Source organism: Chelonia mydas, chromosome 9 (assembly GCF_015237465.2).
Source record: "Chelonia mydas isolate rCheMyd1 chromosome 9, rCheMyd1.pri.v2, whole genome shotgun sequence".
Classification (NCBI taxonomy): Eukaryota; Metazoa; Chordata; order Testudines; family Cheloniidae; genus Chelonia; species Chelonia mydas.
In genome coordinates, this window is record NC_057855.1 from 59826643 (window position 1) to 59844402 (window position 17760).

At 56.6% G+C, this 17760-nt stretch overlaps 1 protein-coding gene across 4 annotated transcripts in view; it reads left to right on the forward strand.

The window, feature by feature from the left end:
- Window positions 1-16442, forward strand: part of NHSL2 (NHS like 2) — a 150780-nt gene extending 134338 nt beyond the window's left edge. For all 4 annotated transcript variants that reach the window (XM_043522183.1, XM_043522184.1, XM_043522182.1 and 1 more), the window contains 3 exons: window positions 1339-3642; window positions 5050-5182; window positions 6615-16442. In XM_043522183.1, coding sequence (XP_043378118.1) covers window positions 1339-3642; window positions 5050-5182; window positions 6615-6930 — 2753 coding nt within the window. In that variant the 3' untranslated portion in view covers window positions 6931-16442. The remainder of the gene's footprint in view (window positions 1-1338; window positions 3643-5049; window positions 5183-6614) is intronic.
- Window positions 16443-17760: the final 1318 nt, after the last annotated feature.

The window sequence follows — 17760 nt, forward strand, 5'->3', positions numbered from 1 at the left end:
CTGTGTGGGGAGCTCTGCCCTGAAAGCTCTAGCGATGAGCGGGGAGCAGAGCGCGGGGGGGTGTCTCGGTTTGCTGGGAGCTCTGAACAGCTAACTCAGGAGTGAGGGCGAGTCTGAGGCTAGTGTCACCAGTGGGGTGAAGTACCTCCCTCCCTAGGAGTGGGGGATGACAGTGAGGGGTGATGCCTTTATCAGGGCTCCTGCCCTCCCCCACCCCCAGTGGAAAGGCCCCTGCTCTGGCCCCGCTGGGGGGAACCCCTCTGGCACTGGCAAGCCTGCGTGGATTCACCGCGGGGGAACGCAGGGCCTAGCAGGCAGTACTGGACAGTGGATGCTCTCCCATCCCTGGGGTTAGGGAAGCGATGCCAAAGCCTGCACCCACGAAGGGGGCTTGCATCCAGTCATGTTAAATCTGCAACGTTGGGAACACCTGTGGGATTCATTCCTGGGCTCCTTCCTAATGTTCAGGGATAAGCTACAGGTGCCAGTGCAGGGCCCTTGGCTTTCCCCAGCATTCGCTTCCTCTGCCCCTGGTGGATTTGGGGCACTGCTGTTCCCCACCATCTCCAGCAGTGGCTCTGGGAGTCAGCAGTCCCCAGCCGTGCATTCTGCTGCAAGGCAAGGGCTGGGCACATGCACTTTGGACCCGCATAGCCAGCTTGTCCGGACTGGAACCCCCCGGTCAGATCCTCCCCAGAGGAACCCTCTGTGCAGGCTCCTAAAGCTGGTGCATCCCCAAGGGTCTGCCTGGACCCCGGGGAACAGGGTCATTCCTACAGAAACCCTGGCCTTCCACAGTCTCCAATGCAGCCGACCGAGCAGGTCCAGGGTCTCTTGCTCCACCATGGGGGCAGGAGGACAGAGTGGGTCCCAGGCTGATTTCTGCGGAGCTGGGGGTGGGGGGTCCTCTGCTCTGACCCCAGCTCATCCATCCCCCAGCCTGCCCTCCCCCATTACTCCCCCACATGAACGCAGGACTGTGCAGAGTTGGGCACTGATGCTGCAGGCGGCTGAGCCCAGCTTGCATGATTGGAGAAAGAAATTGTCGCGTGGAGGGTCCCTTCTGTTCAGGGCGGGCCCAGCTCTCGCTCTGTTCAGAGGCCAGACAGAGCTCAGCACCACGCTGACACCCGGTAGCAGGTCAGAGCGCAGGCCAGCTGGGGCTCTGGGCGCAGAGCAGACAGGCGCCCGCCGAGTGTGCTGCTGGTAGGCGTGAGCGTGGTTCCCAGGGCTCTCCGTGGGCAGTGGATGAGTGCACAGCTTGGTGGCCCATCCTGCGGCTGGAGCTCCACTAGCTGCTTGCTCAGCGCTGACCTGTTCTTGTGTCTGTCCTTCCAGGCAACAGCAACGGCCCCACGTTCACGCCGCACGCGACCATCGGGGAGTCAGTGTCCTGCAGCTTTGTCCCCGAGGCTGCAAATGGGAAGAGCGCGCCCCGGCATCCCTGCACCCCGCAGCCGCCGGCAGTGCCACTGAGAAAGACGTTCAGTGACCTTGGGGGAGGCCTGCAGGCGCGCTGCTGCCAGCCTCCTGCCAGGATGGAGGGCACAGCTGTGGCCTGCACCAGCCCTGCCTGCAATGGGCCAAAGGACGCCACCTTCTCCCCTCCCTGGAACACAGCTTCCTTCAACTGCCTGAGCCCGGCCGAGGAGGACGCAGTGTATCGCTCGCCCGGCGGCTCCCCGGGGTCCCCAGGCCTGGGCTCGCCCGAGCGCTGCGATGGCGCGGCCTCCTTCTTCATCGCGAAAGACGAGCAGCCAGGAAGCAATGGGCCCTGTGTGCTCCCCTGCACTGCTCCAGAGTCCACACTGAACGCTGCCAGCAGCGAGACACCTGAGGGGAGAGAGGCCAAGGTGACCTTCCTGGCCAGTGGAGCAGAGGGGGCTGCGCCCTCCCGGCTGGAGCTGGGGGGCAGGGCCTGCCCGTTCCGCGAGAGGTCGCTGTCTGTGCCCACAGACTCGGGCTCGCTCTGCTCTGTGGACATCACCTACCCTGAGAACAGGAGAGGCAGCGGGACCTACGCCCTGAGCTACCCCAGTGCCAGCTCCGAGGGCAGCACCAGCACGGACAACATCTCCCTGGGGGTGGAGCAGGATGCCCAGCGGAGGCGCCGCTCCAAGAGCATCTCTCTCAAGAAGGCGAAGAAGAAGCCGTCTCCCCCCATGCGCAGCGTCTCACTGATTAAAGATGGGCAGGGGCTCAGCGCAGAGCCTGGCACAGCGCTGCCGAAGGAGCTGCGGCCCAAGAGCCTTTGTCTCCCCTTGGATCCTCAGGGCTGTGGTGTGGTGCCCATGGACACCCAGGGTAACACAGCAGTGCCTCCTACCAGGGACCTGGACGGCGGACGTTTTTCCCAGGACTGGTGCCTTGCGGACTGGAAAGCCAGCGATCCCTACCGGTCCCTGTCCGGTTCCAGTACTGCCACAGGTACCACTGTGATCGAATGCACAAAGGCCCAGGGCAGCTCTGAGTCCCTCCCGTCCCCCTCCATTTCCAGGGCCACCACGCCCTCCCAGCTCTCCGCGGAAGTGGAGCTAAAGAGCTCCTCCCCAGGGCGGCCCGTGAGGCTGATGTCCCCCTCCAGTGGCTACTCCAGCCAGTCGGAGACCCCAACGCCCACCATCCCCACCTCAGCAATTCTCGGGCATTCCCCCCACCAGACCGTCAAGGTGAGGCCGCTGGTGCCCGAAAGGAAGTCCTCCCTGCCCCCCCCATCACCGATGGAAAAAAGCCCCAAATCCCGGCTCTCCTTCGACCTGCCCATCACACCTCTGACACACCTGGACCTTTCTGGGCTGAAGATCTCACTCAAGGGGAAGACCAAGGTGAGCAGGCATCATTCGGACTCCACCTTCGGGACCAAGCTCGGCCCGAAGACGAGCCCAATCCAGCCCGTCATGCCCGTGGTCACCCAGTCGGACCTGAGGTCCGTGCGCCTGCGCTCCGTCAGCAGGTCCGAGCCGGAGGATGACCTGGACAGCCCAGACCGCGCCGAGGAGCATGAGGGTGATGCCATACCACTTCCAGGAAGGAAAGCAAAGCCGCCCGTGGCAGAGAAGCCACCGCTGGCCAAACGGCCCCCAAACATCATGGCCAAGCCCCCACCTCTGCAGGAGGAGTCTACCCTGGCATCTCCCACCTCCCCGCCCATGCTGCAGGGCACCTCTGCCCAGGAGAGGGGGCTGCAGGACATCTACATGGTCATTCGCAAACCCAAGCCTAAGAGGAGCCCAGAAGCCAGGAGCCCTGGAGAGCTCCCCTCTCCGCTGGCACCCTCCCAGGGTTGCCCAGGGATCTTTTTCTCAGGACTGCAGCGACTGTCCCAGAGCAGCCTGGAGGAGGAGCCCAGGGCCCAGCTGGAGAGGAGCGGCGCCCCCCGTGGACCCGAGGGGGAGAAGAGGAAAGCCAAAGTCCCACCCCCCGTCCCCAAGAAGCCTAGCGTGCTGTACCTGCCGCTCACCCCTCCTCCGCCCCACCTGGGAGCCTGTCTGGGGGATCCCAGGCTAACGCCCAGCCCCATCATCACCTTGCATGAGGACACCAGCTGCTGCGACCCAGACGCGGACTACCTGCCATCACCCGAGGCCATGGGGAAGAACTCAAGCCCCCCAGCTGCTGCCATGCCTGGGCAGAGTCCTGCAGGTCAGTGTCACAGCTTCTCTGCCCCCCCAGCACACCGGGAATGGCTTGGGAATCGCTGCCATGTGCAGCTCGCCGGGGCGTCTGAATGGCTCACTGCACACCTGGGTGCACAGCCTTGGCCACGCAGCTCCTTGCGGCGTGGCCAGACCCCCCCGCAAGAAACCATGCCGACAGCATCGGTGTTAGACCCCAGAGCTCTACCCACGCTGCTGCCCAGGGATCGTCCCAACCAGCCCTGAAAAGCAGTTAACTCTGGGGCAGAGTGTGGCAGCTGCTGATCAGCCCAGAAATGTAAAAGACCTGGTAGAGAGAGGAATGTGTCTGCAAGGGAAGTGGGCTGCCCCAAAGGGCAGGGTGGGGTAAGCACCGGCAGGCAGGTAGGAGCTGACTAGTCTAGCCCTGGTCCTGGCACTGGCTTGCTGGGCTCCTGTCAGCAGGTCTCTCCTGGCCTGCCCGCCCCAGGGGCACTGGCAGGCTCCATTGCCTGAGGAGGGGAAGGGGGTATTATTAGTTAACATGTCCATTGCAATGGTGCCAACAGGCCCTGCTGTGCTAGACGCTGTACGGACACAGCACCGCAGACAGTTCTCATGGACCAATAGCCAGCGCAGACTTGGGGAATGGGCAGAACATCCCAGCAAAGCGACCAATGGCAAGGCAGCAAGTGGGGGGGCACTTAAGAGGGGTGCAGCTACTTGGGAGGGAGGGGGAAGGTAAGGGGGCGGATGTGGAGTGAGGCTGCAGGAGAGAAGGGGGTTGGACAAACAGCCGGTGAGCACAGGGCAGAGAACGTCCAGCCATGCTGCAGCGAGTTCTGCACACATGAGGAGCCCTGGCTTTGGCTGCCGCTGCTGCAACTGGCTCTTCTCTGCTGCGTTTCCCCACAGCCCATAGGGGGTGGGGTGCATTCCCCAGAGCGGGTATAAAAGTGGGAAGTGCTCAACAGAGCTGGCAGGCGGCTACCCATGCCAGGACGTGGCCAGGGCACCCTGGGACGCCCAGCTGGAGACCCCATGGCCAGCAGCCAGAGCTGCCTGTGCGAGGACTGCAGGATCGTTGTCTGAGTCTCGTTGTAGCCCAGGTGTCTCCCGGGTGGTGCGTGCGTGCAGGAAGGGGAGCTGTGCGCTCGTGCCGTCTGGTCAGTCGCAGCGCCCGGGAAGGCGGGCAGGACAGGTGCTGCTGGTACTAACTCTGGGATCCTGCTCCTGTTGAGCCACAGGAATGTGCAGAGCCAGGTTACCTAGGGGTGCCCCAGTCCAGGCACACACCTGGATACAGATATCCTCAGCTTGCTCCAACGGGCTGATCCCACGCATCTCCTGGGAAAGGCCCCTGCCATGCTGGGAACATTCCCCTCCATCCTGCTCTCAGCAAGCCCAGCTCATGGCTGTTCTTCCCTCTGTCTAGGGGATTCTGTGGAGCTCAGCGCTGATGAGAGGAGTTTTGTAAGTGACAAAACAGCCGAGTCGATCGTGGAAGAGGATGATGACGTATTTGTGACAACCCGTACGACAGAGGATCTATTTACCGTCATCCACAGGTACCAGCCCATGTTGTGAACGGAAAACTCACACCCCCATCGCGTTTACCCACTGTTGGCCTCTGGGAGTCTCCGGCCCAGCAGGCAGTTATTGGGGGCTGGTCTCCGCAGAGCTGAGGACTGAGCAGGCCATGGGGCTAAACTCATCTGGGTGAGGCCAGTCCCAGCTCTGAGGATAAACAAGGCCCCTCTGTCTCCAGGGCTACCGGCTTGGCCCCCACCCCATGCACTGAGTGCCCTGAGCAGGCCAGGGCAAGAGAGATGGCCATGGCATGGCACCCCGGTTCCAGCTGTGTGTCTCAGGGCACTCGGGGCCTTCTGCTGCAAGCCCTGACCACTCTGGTGGTGCTGGGCCCATTGCTCACCGAGAGGCCGGCTCTAAAATCTGGACAGGTTTCTCTCCAGGACGCCGGGTGGCGCTGCGGCTCCACGGAGAGCCCTGGGCAGCCAGCTGCCTTTATTTCAGAGCTTGTGTTCCTGGCCCGCTGTCAGCACAGGGCTGGACGCAGAACCCGAGTCTCACCCTGTGCCCCCAGCAGCCCTTTGTGCCTGGGACTGGCCCAGCCGCAGAGCTGACCCTGGGACCCTGGGGCCTCCCGTCTGTGCTGGCTGGGGCAGCAACCCTTTAGCCAGGCCCCTTTCAGTTCTGCCAGGGAGCCAGGGCTTGTCACAGGAGCTGGACAGCTCTGTGCTGGCGGGAGTTGGGGGCACCACTGGACTGGGGAGTCTATAGCTCCTCGCTGGTCATCGCCACCTGCTGGCTGCTCTGTGGCTTCTCGGAAGGGAAGTGGGTGGATTCAATGCAGTTCCCGCTATCCACAGCGCATCCCCCCGTCACCAGTGGCACCAGTTGTCCCCCTTGCTGGCCAAACACTGGATGTGCCAAGTGCCCTGGAGGCTGAACTCCCCTCCTCTCCTGGTCCAGGCACTGGGACGAGCGGGAGGGTGGCACCATGGCAGAATATAGCACTTCCTGCTTCTGCCTCTGCTCTCCTCACTCCAGGGGGAAGAGAGTCAGGGTCCAGAGCTGCCAGGCCAGGACCTCTCACTGGCCTGAGAGTCCTTTGCAGGCAGTGTTGGCCCAGATTCTTACCTAAAGCAGCTCCACTGACTTCAGGGGCTGGTGAATTTGGCCTATTCTCCATGATGTTGTGCAATGGAGCTCAGTGAAGTAACTGGGTTCTGCATCTCTCTGCACTGATTGGCCGTGCTGAATTGGCTGTTATACGTAAGTTTCCAGTGGATGGAACATTTCCGGGTCGCAGTGAGGGCACGGCCACATATCTGGGGGTCAGGCGTAAACCACAGTTATGGGTGGGATGCAGCCGCCTGCCTGGGGGTTGTGGGGAATGCCCCTTTGTGAGCGCCTCTGCCTCAGGAGCTGGAACACACCGCCACAGGCACGCCAACCACAGGCTTCTTTTGTCTTTAGGTCAAAGAGGAAGCTGCTGGGCTGGAAGGAGCCAGGAGATGCCTTCAGCAGCAGGCAGAATTCTCACTCCCCGGTGAAGAACCCAGCCGGGCTCCCGGCCTGCGAGTCCCCCCCAGCAGCAGGCGGCCCTGGCAGAGCCTCCAGTCGGAATGAAGACTTCAAGGCCCTGCTACAGAAGAAAGGCAGCAAGGCCAGTCCTGGGACTCGCACCTCCGCGGCAGAGCTTCTTAAGAGCACAAATCCACTGGCTCGGCGGGTCATGATGGAGTTTGCCCCTGAGTTAGACAACCCAAGCGGTGCCAGAACCCAGCCCTGACCACCCCGACTTCATCCTGGCCAGGGAGGGGTGGAGACAGTATTGCTGGGAGTTTTATGCTGGCTCTTCAAAGCCCAGCTCCAGCTGCAGGGGCTGCATTCTCCCAGGCTGGTGCTGTGAGGACATCCCGTCCTGCTGGGATTTGTGTAATTTTTTCCTTTCTTTATTGGCAATTTGCAAATCTTTTTTGTGTCTCCCTGGGGACTCCAGCAGACGGAAGGTAAATGTCTTAACTACAGAGCCCGCACCCCTGTGCAGTCGGCTCCTGGTCTTGTTTCCAATGGAGATACAGTGGAAGGAGATGGCTGTGGAATGGAGAAGGCGGACATCGGTCATCATGAGCAGGGCCATCCTCAGATGACAGTGGGCTTCCCATTCCTTCCTGCATCAGCCCAGCAGCTTCCCAGGGTCTGATGACAAGTGGGGACTTCCCTCCTGCTCTTTGGGGCTCTGCAAGCAGTCTCCAGTTCAGCCCCAGTTGTAACCCAGTGCCCACGATGAAGCTAGCTTGAAACTGTTCATTCCCTTCAGCGTGTGGTACTTTAAATAGCTTTGATCATGCGAAATGATGATGATGTTTTTTCTCTTTCATTTGACCTTGTAATTTTCCTTCCCCGGACAAAGACCCCAGTGCTGAGTTGAGCTGAACAGAGGGAAATTCCTGGCAGCAGAGACAGAAGGGCCAGTTAGAATGTAGGTTGCTTTGGAAGAACTGAGATGCTCCAGACCCTCTGTTCAACCAAACTGACCCTCAGTCACTCCCTGGCCAGGTTCTAGCGCTCTTCTGAGAGCTTCCACCGGTGCTGTCCACTCGATGCCAGCTGCCAGCCCCGGGCGATGCTGCAGGGAGAGAACTGGGCCTGTTGTCAGCCAAAAAGAAGGAACATCCAGCACTGACGCTCAGAGAGGGAGCAAGCCAAGGGCAGGCCCAGCCCTGCCATGAGTGCTGTATGCTCAGCCCAGGGGGAATCTGTCTGGGCACAAGGGGCCACATGCTCTTAGCAGGATCAAGGCCTGAAATGGCAAGTGCCTGGGGCAAACTGATCCATGGTGTAGCCTGGCTGTCCTTGGGATTCTGCTCAGGATGACTTTGGCCCAGCCAGCCTACGAAAGGAGGTGCCTTTCTGCAAAGGAAACGGGAAGGCTGAAGCAACTTGCTGAAAATCGAAAGGACCGACTAAGCTAGAGGCACTTGGCAAGTCATTGGCAAAGCGGCTTGTGTCTGCTCCGCTGGCTCTGTGTCTGACATAGGATTGAAGGGCATTGTAGGAGGCCATGGACTCAGCCTCACCAGGAATCTTCACAGCCTGGTTCCTCCTGCCCCTGCTGGAGACAGTCTAGAGAGTCTAGGGTCCTACTGAGCACGGGAGGGACCCACGGCATGGCCTTCCGTGCCCAGACACCAAGCATCCCCGGGACCAGCCCCAGGGGTTCTACCCAAACCATAGTGTAGCTGGCCTTGAGGAACAACACCACTCCTCTCCTGTGAGTCAGATACGAGCTGTGTCTCAGGAGGTGCTAGGCATGGCTTATTTTCCTTTATAAGACAAACTCTCTTACCTATCAGTCTGATCTGATTGATCAGCTATCTCCCACCGGCCTGCTCTCCTTCCCTCTAGGATATCTGAGGAGTCTGTCACCTTGCTCACTAAATGCACTTTACCTATGCTCTGGTGTGTCCCTCGGACGCAGGCAGGCTGCTGTTTGGTGAAGTTATACCTGGGCTGAGCCAGACGCCGCGTCCCTGTGACACATGAGCATTGTGTGTGCACACAGCTGGGCCATCCTGCTCCATGCACACTTGTCACACACACACTGTGGGTGTCTGCTGATGTGACAAGGATGCACAAATCCCGGGCAAGTCGTGTACAGGCTGCCTGACAGCAGCCCAACTCCCCTTGAATGCGGTGACAATCACTGAAGAGCCGAGGCCCTGGCCTGCTTCCATTCCCACACAGGCAGGCAGTGCCCTACACCCCATTGGCACTTGCACTGCAAGCCCCCAGGCTGGCCGGCCTGCTCCCTGCTGGACAGCTTTGGGTTGTCTGAGAGGTGCCTGAGCCATAGCTGGATTTCAGACCCCTCCAAGGTGAGGGGTGTTGGGTTGGGGGTTTGCTCTGGCCCCATTCCTGGCTTTCAGATAACAAATTCTCCTCTCCCTGAGCTTCCTCTTGCTGTGCAGACCTGGGTCGGGTACAAATGCTTCCAAATCACAACCGGCTTTCACAAGATCGATTGCTGTGAATGCTTCTGTCAGAGTCCCCCCCCCAGGCATAGCGCTGTGAGCTCCCTCGCACGCGGCCCCTGTGCTCTCGAGGAAGGGAATCAGCAGTGGGTTTGGGGGAATGGCTCGCTTTAAAGCAAAGCTACTGAAATGAGCACCAAGCGCGGTCTTTGCATTGCTGAGTCAGGGCCTGATCCTGCGAGCGCCCTGTGCTCCTGATGACTCAGCCCCTTGCAGAGTCCCACGGGCCTGTATTGATATTTTATCAAACAAGATGCTTTCCCCAGTCTGCATTCCCTTCACTCCCTGTCAGTCCCAAGAGCTGCTGCCGCAGGAACACGCGGATCAAAGACACCCAGCCTGTTCACTTAATATTTTTAACATAATAATAAAAGTGAGGGGAAACAACCTGCCAGTGCCACGATCAAAGGTGCAGCTGTCTGCTTCCCATCAGCCCCCCGCCAGGCTCTGGCATGCTCCATGCAAGGAGCGCACAGCAGGAGGTGGGGGTGACGGCAGCATGGAAGGAGCCAGCAGCACGTTCATCTGAGGGCAGCCCCCAGTCTTCAGCATGCCCCTGGAACTAGCTGGTGGGTCTGATTCCCTATGCAGCAGCTGGGGGGATCCAGGCCCTGGGGAGACGCCCGGAAGGAGTGGGCAGCAATGGGTGATCATGTCCCTGTTCTGGTTATATAGCACTCGCTATGCATGACGCTTTGCAGAGAGGCAGAGACAGTGGACATGTGAGTGAGGCTACGGGGATGCAGAGAGAATTCCCTGCTGACAGTCCAGGATGATGCTACACCACCGAGAAAGAGCTTCTAGTAGCCAGGGGTCATCGCGAGCAGTGAATTGTTCTGGCTTCACCTAGTGGCAAAAGGAAGGAAAAGCAGACATCATTGGCAAATCCATGAGTAGTTAGGAAAGGCCCAGAGACTGAGCCCTCTAGAGACCAGAGCTGGGTCTGCCCCTGAACTACACATCACAGCTAATCCAAGTAATAACTAAAAACAAGGCAGGTGAAAGTAGTGGGAGCCAGGACTCTGCTGAGGTCCACGCGCTATCCTGTGACTGCGCGCAGGCCCAGACTTGTGAGGAATGAGAAATCAGTGGGGCAACGCAATCAGAGCTGACCTGCTGTGATAGGGTTATTTATTCTGGTGTAGCACAACTCTGCCTGGTAATTTTGAGGATGCTGTTTGTGTAAGCAGAGCTGTCACACGGGGGGCGGTTGTTGGTAGACATTTGGCAATGGCCAGGCACTCAGGAAATGCTTCACGGATACAATGTCCCAGCGATTGTAGCACCAAGGTTTATTCACCCTGCAAATGGTGTGATTCCTGAGTTGCCTGCCTAAATAGTTTCAGTCATCCAATCAGAGAGCAAAAACGCTGCCATGTGACTTCGGTGGTGCCCAGTCTCACAAACGAGGTCAAGCCACATCAGGTAGCCTGGGAGTGGCCTCCGGTTTGGGCATTGTCACAAGCAACAAACCAGCCCCGAGAATAGGGCTCAGGGCTCGCAAACCAGAGAGCCAGTTCCAGGGATCCCCACGTTCAGCCAGCTCAGCCCAGCAGCAGCATTTCAGGGGCGCTTGTGCAAACCCATTGTTGGTTTCATTCCCACAAGGAGTGCCATGTGCTCACCTTGTGCTGTCCCTGCACCGCGGCCCCGGAGGGGACGGAATCACAGCAGTAACCTTCATGTCTATGTTGTGTGCAATGTCCGTGCCTGGCACCTTCCCACTAGCAGCCCCAGCAACATGGGGGAGACCGTCTGATTGTCCTAACAGGCGCATTACAGCTGTGCTAATGGGACGGGAAGTGCTTCGGGCTCTGACCATATCCGGGCTTTTCTTTGGAATCTCTCCTTCCATTGTTAAGAATTAAACCCCCCCAAACCTAGCCAGGTTAGCCAATTGTACTGTAAACCCTCAAATCTACTGCCAGGAGCTCCCCACAGCCAGGCCGCAGGCACGTCAGAAGGTGTTAGTGACCAAGTTAGTGTCTACGCGCAGCCACAGTGTCAAATAGGGGCCAGGCACCGAAGCCTGGCCTAGGGTTCAGATGGCAGTGTACTCAAAATAGCTGGCCCCTCCTGCCAGGCCCGATGCCATGGCTACACTGCTATTTTTAGCGTGTCTGCTCAATTCCAGCTAGCGCAGGTCTGGCTGCCTGAGCTAGAAATTCCCTCTCCAGCTCCAGTGTAGATGTACCCACAGAGACACCATCCACGATCCACACACAGAACAGTGTGGGCCAACAGCGGGTGGGGCAAGGCAGGCAGATATTCACACTACAAACAGCCCCATTCAGAGTCCAGCATTCACCAAAGTGAAAAACTAGAGAGTGGCCCAAAAGCAAAGTCCTGATCCCCCAGGCCCAGAGCCCTGGGGCTTGCCCTGGCCTCTCAGGCCCTGCTCTAGACAAAATATAGATGGTGTTTGAAAGTGGGTCTCACAACCACAGCATGAACAACTGGCTTGACCAGGGGGCTCCCAACCCCTGCCAGCCAGTCTGGTAGCAGCAGGACTTGCCTTGCTCATTTACCCATCCCAGTTTGCAGGGTCTCCACTGAAATCCAGGGGTTCTCTATCTAAACGTTTTCTTGCTTGACTTCATGGCCAGACCTCATTTGGCTCAGAGCTTGCATCACACACGGTCCCTGGAAGACAGGACATTTCGGTCGAAAGGCCCCAGGGTGTGAGGCACCAATAAGAACTTTGCATGTCCCATACACACCTACCAGATCCCTAATGATCAAACCATGGCTTGAGGGATACAGGGCAATTAGTAGTTGCTGGCTGATGACTAATGGGTGGACAAGAACTTGACATTTAATGGAGGATTTTTGAGAAAAAAAAAAACCCTGGACTTTTCTTCCTTCTGTATTTCTCTAAATACCAATGTGCTGGTGTGTGTGACCCTTTGCACATGGCGAACGGAACTCATCGCAGCAAGTGAGCACACCCCCAGCAGCTCCCCCCCCCATCCAGGACTGGCTGAGACAAAACAGGCATGGGATATCCTGGAGTGATGCCCTGCCATGAGTGGCCTTCCCTTTGGAATCTGGTACAAGGAGGACCCTGCAGCAGACCATGGTGAACGACAGTGACTCAAGGTCCTGATCCTGTCTCGTTGATTCCAGCAGGAGCACTGGCACTTAGCACCGGAGCTGGCTGAATAATGCAAAGAGCTGCGATATTTTCACAGACGAAAGCGCTGGGGTTTGTGGGGCCGTTATTGCCAGCTGGTGAAGATTTGGATGCCAGTGGGGTATGCGGGAAGACACTCACCAGTCCTGGTGGCACCATGCATTTTGGCACAGGTGGGGGTTTGTCTGGATAGTAACACAGGTGAAGGTCACGTTAGGTGGTGGGTGTTATTCTTCTGTTTTAAAAGTTTCAGGTATCCAATCAGAGTTGAAATGATACCATGTGACTTCAATGATCAGTCACACCCCATGAATGACAGCAAGTGGCTAGTCACAGTAAAAAGAGCTCACAACCCAGCTGGAAATCTTTGGTCCAAACTAATCAGCAAATCTTTGTGAAGGCCAGAAACCCAGGAACTGCTTCTGAACCAGAAAAAGGGCTAAATTCACAATGAATCATTCAACCTGCTTCCCTCAGCACCCCCAGGACCTGTTCAGATTAGTGCCCTTTCCACGAGTTCTCAGGCTATTCACCTATCAGATAGGCCGGGGACAGCAGAGGTTTCCATCTGCACAGCATGCATCACAGGGAGGGCCCTGTGGAGTGGACGCTCCACGGACGCTCTGCAGTGAGCATGGGCGTTAGCTTTATGGCAGCCCTCAGTCCATGAACACCTGTGGATTGTAACATGAAGCTAAAAGCCCACTCTGCTGGGAGATTTAATGCCGAAGAGTTTCCTGGCTCACCAGTCACCGTTTGCTACCTCTCCTTGCTGTACTTGACCATGCAAGGTGCTGCTGCTGTTACTGGCACAGCAGCTGCCCTGGACTGAGCTCTCATGATGTGGTGTGTCTCTGGAAAAGCAACCAAGCTGGTGTCACAGGCTCCTGTGTTGAATGAACAGTCCCTCTCTGGCACGGGGTGTGGTACGTGATTGACACAATGGGCCTGTTTCTGTTCTCTCTTTAATGGATTGCACCCAGCTGACTGTGCTGGCCTGGGCGGGATCACCCAGGTGTCCATGTGAAGAGAATCAGGCCCCTGCGGCTGTGTCAGGAAAACAGGCTCCAAATCCAGTGCAGGGGAGCTGGGGTTGTGCCCATTCAGCAGGGAGGAAGTGGGGGAGTCAGGCTGTGAAAATGGCAGGGCCATGTGTCCTTAGTGCCAGGTGGGTTCCTGTAGCGTGGGAAGATGCCACGTGACCCAGGGGAGGGGCTATGATCAGGCTCGGGTTTCACTGCCACTCTCAGGTGAATAGGCTGTTGAATCCAGCACTGGCAAGAGCTCTGAGCTCCGATCCCCAGCAACAGCCCCACGGCAGCTGACAAGTTCCAGGCCCCTGCGAACTGAGGGGTCCACACAGCATGGTGATGGTGTCCACTCTAGCAGTGCTCCTGGCATGGCCTACACCTGCAGATGGTTCTGAGCCCCAGGGGTGCAGATGAGGATTGGTGCCTGACCCATCGTTCTGGGGAAGGGAATAACCCACGTGAGTGGCTGTATCAGAACCTGAACTGGATTCTGGCTGTTCGGGGGATGGGGAGGAGTGGGGGGGGGGGTGCCCCTGTTCCAGATGAGACCAGACAAAACCTGGGTGTCTTGCATTTGGTGTTGGACAGTTTCCTCCCAACTCTGATTTGACTGAAGCAGCACTGGAGAGTCATCTTTGCGGAACCAGTCTGTAGAGCAAAATTATACTCTTCGACCCAGTCCTAGAACCTCCACTGCTTTCCTGGGAACATAGCACACCCAGAGCAGAGAGCCGGCTCTTCTCCCTCACCAGGGAAGTCCTGCTGGAGAAGCACCAGGCTCTTTTATGTTTACTCCTTGCTCTGCCTTTATCCCAGGGGAAGCGTTACTGGCCCATTTTTACCAAGATGACTTTGTACTTTGCTCTACAGGAGGCTCAGCTCTTCACGCTGCCAGTTCTGTTCTCTTTAATTACATGTTACTCCTTCCGTTGTCATGGATTTGCAGAATTTCAGCCTGTAGTTAACATCCAGGCTGAGAAACTCAGGAAAAATAGATCATAAAAATTTCTAAGCTTCACTGTTGTTTCTTCTGCCTCTGCCACCAATAGTCTTCAGCCTGCTGTCTCCACAGGAAAGACTTCAGATGCCGCTGAGGCTGAAGATTCTCCCAGCTGCACGGTAGTATCTGTCTCCCATCACAGACCCCCTCTCTCTGGACTTCACATCCCACATGTTCCTGGAGATGGATTCAGTGGCCCAGAAGGACCTTCCCATCTCTGTCCCCTATGTATCTGAGACATGGAATGTGACTCACAAAGTTGCTTACGTCACATGAAGTGAGACGAGCCAATCACTGTGCTCTGTTGAATAAGCGCGCCTGCCTCCGGGTTATAAAGTGCCACGTGCGATCACAGCCATGTTGAGAAGGCAGGCGAAGAGTCACTACATACACATCAGTCAGCTGGGTCTGTCACCATGCCATGGGCTCCTGCTGTTCACAGGGTTGCTGACTCCACTGCCAAGGAGCTGGTTTATTTACCTGGTCTCATTTGTGTTGACTGGGTCCAAGCAGCATGGGTCGAGGCTTGAAATGTGGCCCAGCCATTGGTCTATGCCTAATATCTCTACCTTGTAAGGAAGGCAAAAGACACAGCACTGGATCTTCCAGTTGGATTTGCCAGATGGCTCCTCCAGGGCAGAGTTTAGAACCTCTGCTCTTCATCTCAATCTCATGCACTGAACTGTGGCATTTTGCAGGATTTTGGCAGCAGATCAGCATCCTGCTGAGGCCCATGTCTGCCCCCAATTAAGGCCCCGATTTTATTTTGGTTTTGCCCAAACAGGATCTCCAAAGTGGTGTCTGGCGTAGGAAGAACAGGTGGGATGGGAACCCCAGATTTCTCTTGGAACTGCTACCCACCTGGGAATGTGCCATAACCCTTCTGCTGCCAGCGTCCCCTCCCTTGGCCAGCGGAACAAATGAAGAACAATTCCTTTGCCCTATTAACATGCTGTTGACCAATTAGAATGTAGTCTGAGGTCATCTGATACTCCTGCTCGGTTCCAGTAGCTGGATTTGTGGCTGCGAAAACCAGCATGACCTGGGTTCGAGTCCTTGAACAACTCAAACAGGTTGTGCAAAGTTGTTATACAATGAGCGTAATAAGATGCCTCAGCATTTCCATAGACATTTATTCCTCAATTGGCTTTAGGCCAGGCAAAAACGTAAGCCTTAGTAGAAGCAACATGTCCTTAGGGAAGTGTTGCATATTGCAGGGTAAAATCTGAATGCTCTATATACAAATAACATGTTTAGTTGCATAAAGTTAAAGAGAAGCTACTGCTGGAATTTATGGCCAAGAAAAAATGCCAATAACCCTGTACAGTATTGCACACGATTGCTCAGGGAAAAGATGCTACACCCAGCAGTTAGCAATGGCTTTGTATGATGTGACTGAGGTGTGATTTTTAGCACTTGGATTGTAAATGTCCTGCTAGGAAGGGACTTTGCAAAGCGCTTCTAATGAAAATAGCTGCTTCAGGAAAAGAATCTTCCCTTGATTTTCTTCACGATCAAAAACTCACTTTTTTAAAACAAAAAAAAAGTTTGAATCTCCGCATCCCGGCCTTAAAAACCCGTGGGTGAAATCCTGGCTCTAGTGAAGTCACTGGGAGGTCTGCCCTAGACTTCAGTGGGGCCAGGGCGTCCCCCCCCACAATGCTTTAACAGAGAACGCGGCTCTTGTTTTGCCAAGTTCATCGTCTGCACCTAGGAAAGAAGTGTCACTTTGCAGATCTGGAGCGCTGCAGGGAATTAATTGGATTGCTAGGGATGGGTTTCCTCATATTTCCCCCAACTGAACTTAGACAAAATTATCGGACTGGTTCTGTGCAGCAAAGACGGAAGTAAGCCCTATAGATATATAGGGCTTGTTTGTCCTAAGTGGGCCAGCCATGGGCAAGATGAAAGAATGTGAACTATTTTTGTGTGTTATGCAAACAGTCCCCCCTCCCCCGGCGTAAGTGGCCTCTTTTGCAATGTCAGCCCAATCCCTGCCCGTGGACAGCCCTCGGAGATGGCGAAAGTCACATTTTTATATTTCTGAATGTTGTACTTTTTAACTATTGCAAGCTTGGTAAACTCCAATAACTGTCACATCCACCAGTTGTACGTGTGCTTTTCTTCCCCAGAGCCACCCAGAGCCTTTGCCTGCAAAGGTCCTAGAGTTGAGCTCTGTGAGGGCAGGGTGGAGGGTGGTCAGACATTTTAAACCCAGTGAAAATATTAAAATCCTATTGACTACACAGCTCCTATCCCAGCCTTGTCAGGCGCACCTGTGTGAAGTTTAAACTGTGCCAGGGCTCTGGGTGGAATAGCAGTTATAGTGTCCAGCCATAGACCTCATAGAGGTTTCCAAAGCTGGTATCATTAGCTCCATTTTACAGATGGAGAAACTGAGATCCAGCGAAGTGAAGTAGCTTGGCCAAGACCACTTAGTGTATGTCTGCACAGCCAGATAAGCCCAGCTCTGAGCCTGGGCTCAAGGCAAACCCCTCCTTGCATCCACCCTGCAATTGTGCTAACCTAGGCCTCAGACCCAGGTCCCTGCAGGGCTGGAGGGTCTGAGGCTGAGTTAAGCTGGGACCTAGTGCTTTCCTGTGTGCACAGCCCTGGCTCGACTCAGGTCCCGGGAGTCCTCCGGATCTATCCCACAGCTCCTGGGGGCAGTGTGCACCGCAGGCAGCCAGCCCAGCAGCCCGAAGTGCCAGTGCTGCCTGGCTGAGCCTGCTCTCCCGTCCTGTTCCAGCTCGCTGCTGCCCAGAGTTTGCCTGGAGCAGGGATCAAAGTTGCTAAGTGCCAACCCCAAAGCTTCCTTGCAGCCTCCTGGGGTGAGGTGGGGGCAGGGATAAGGGAACAGGGGGAGGTGCTGGAGCACACTGCACCCCAATCCCTGGGGATGCACTTCGCCACTCTGCAGCGGCAACAGCCAGGCTGGGTGTGTATTTAAGGGACGGAGATCTTTGGTAGGAGAGCAGTGATCTCCCTAGCTGGGTCATGTGGGCTGGGGCCACACATCCTGGGCAGAGTGGAGCAGGGAAGGAAGTAGCTAGTTCTGGGGTTCCCGGGGGGAGTGCCTAGCACTTAAGACCTTGATAATTAGGCAGACCCATGGGTCACCATGTTGCTGCTTCGGGAGACTTGTCAGTAAAGTGGGAGTCAGAAGGCACCAGCGGCTGCACACTGGGGGCTGCTTCTGCACCCAGGACATTAGCCAGGTGTGGTGTCTCTGATGCAGTGTATGTCCCACCTGGGGCGTTCCTCTGCAGGGGGAGTGAGCTGTGGTTGGCACATGCACACTCAGAGCCTCCAGGGTTTCAGTGCAGACCGATAAGCTTGAGCCATTTTGCAAAGCCATTGTGCCCCCCTCCACCCTACTCACAACCATACATTGTTTTTCCATCATGTCATTCTGACTTAC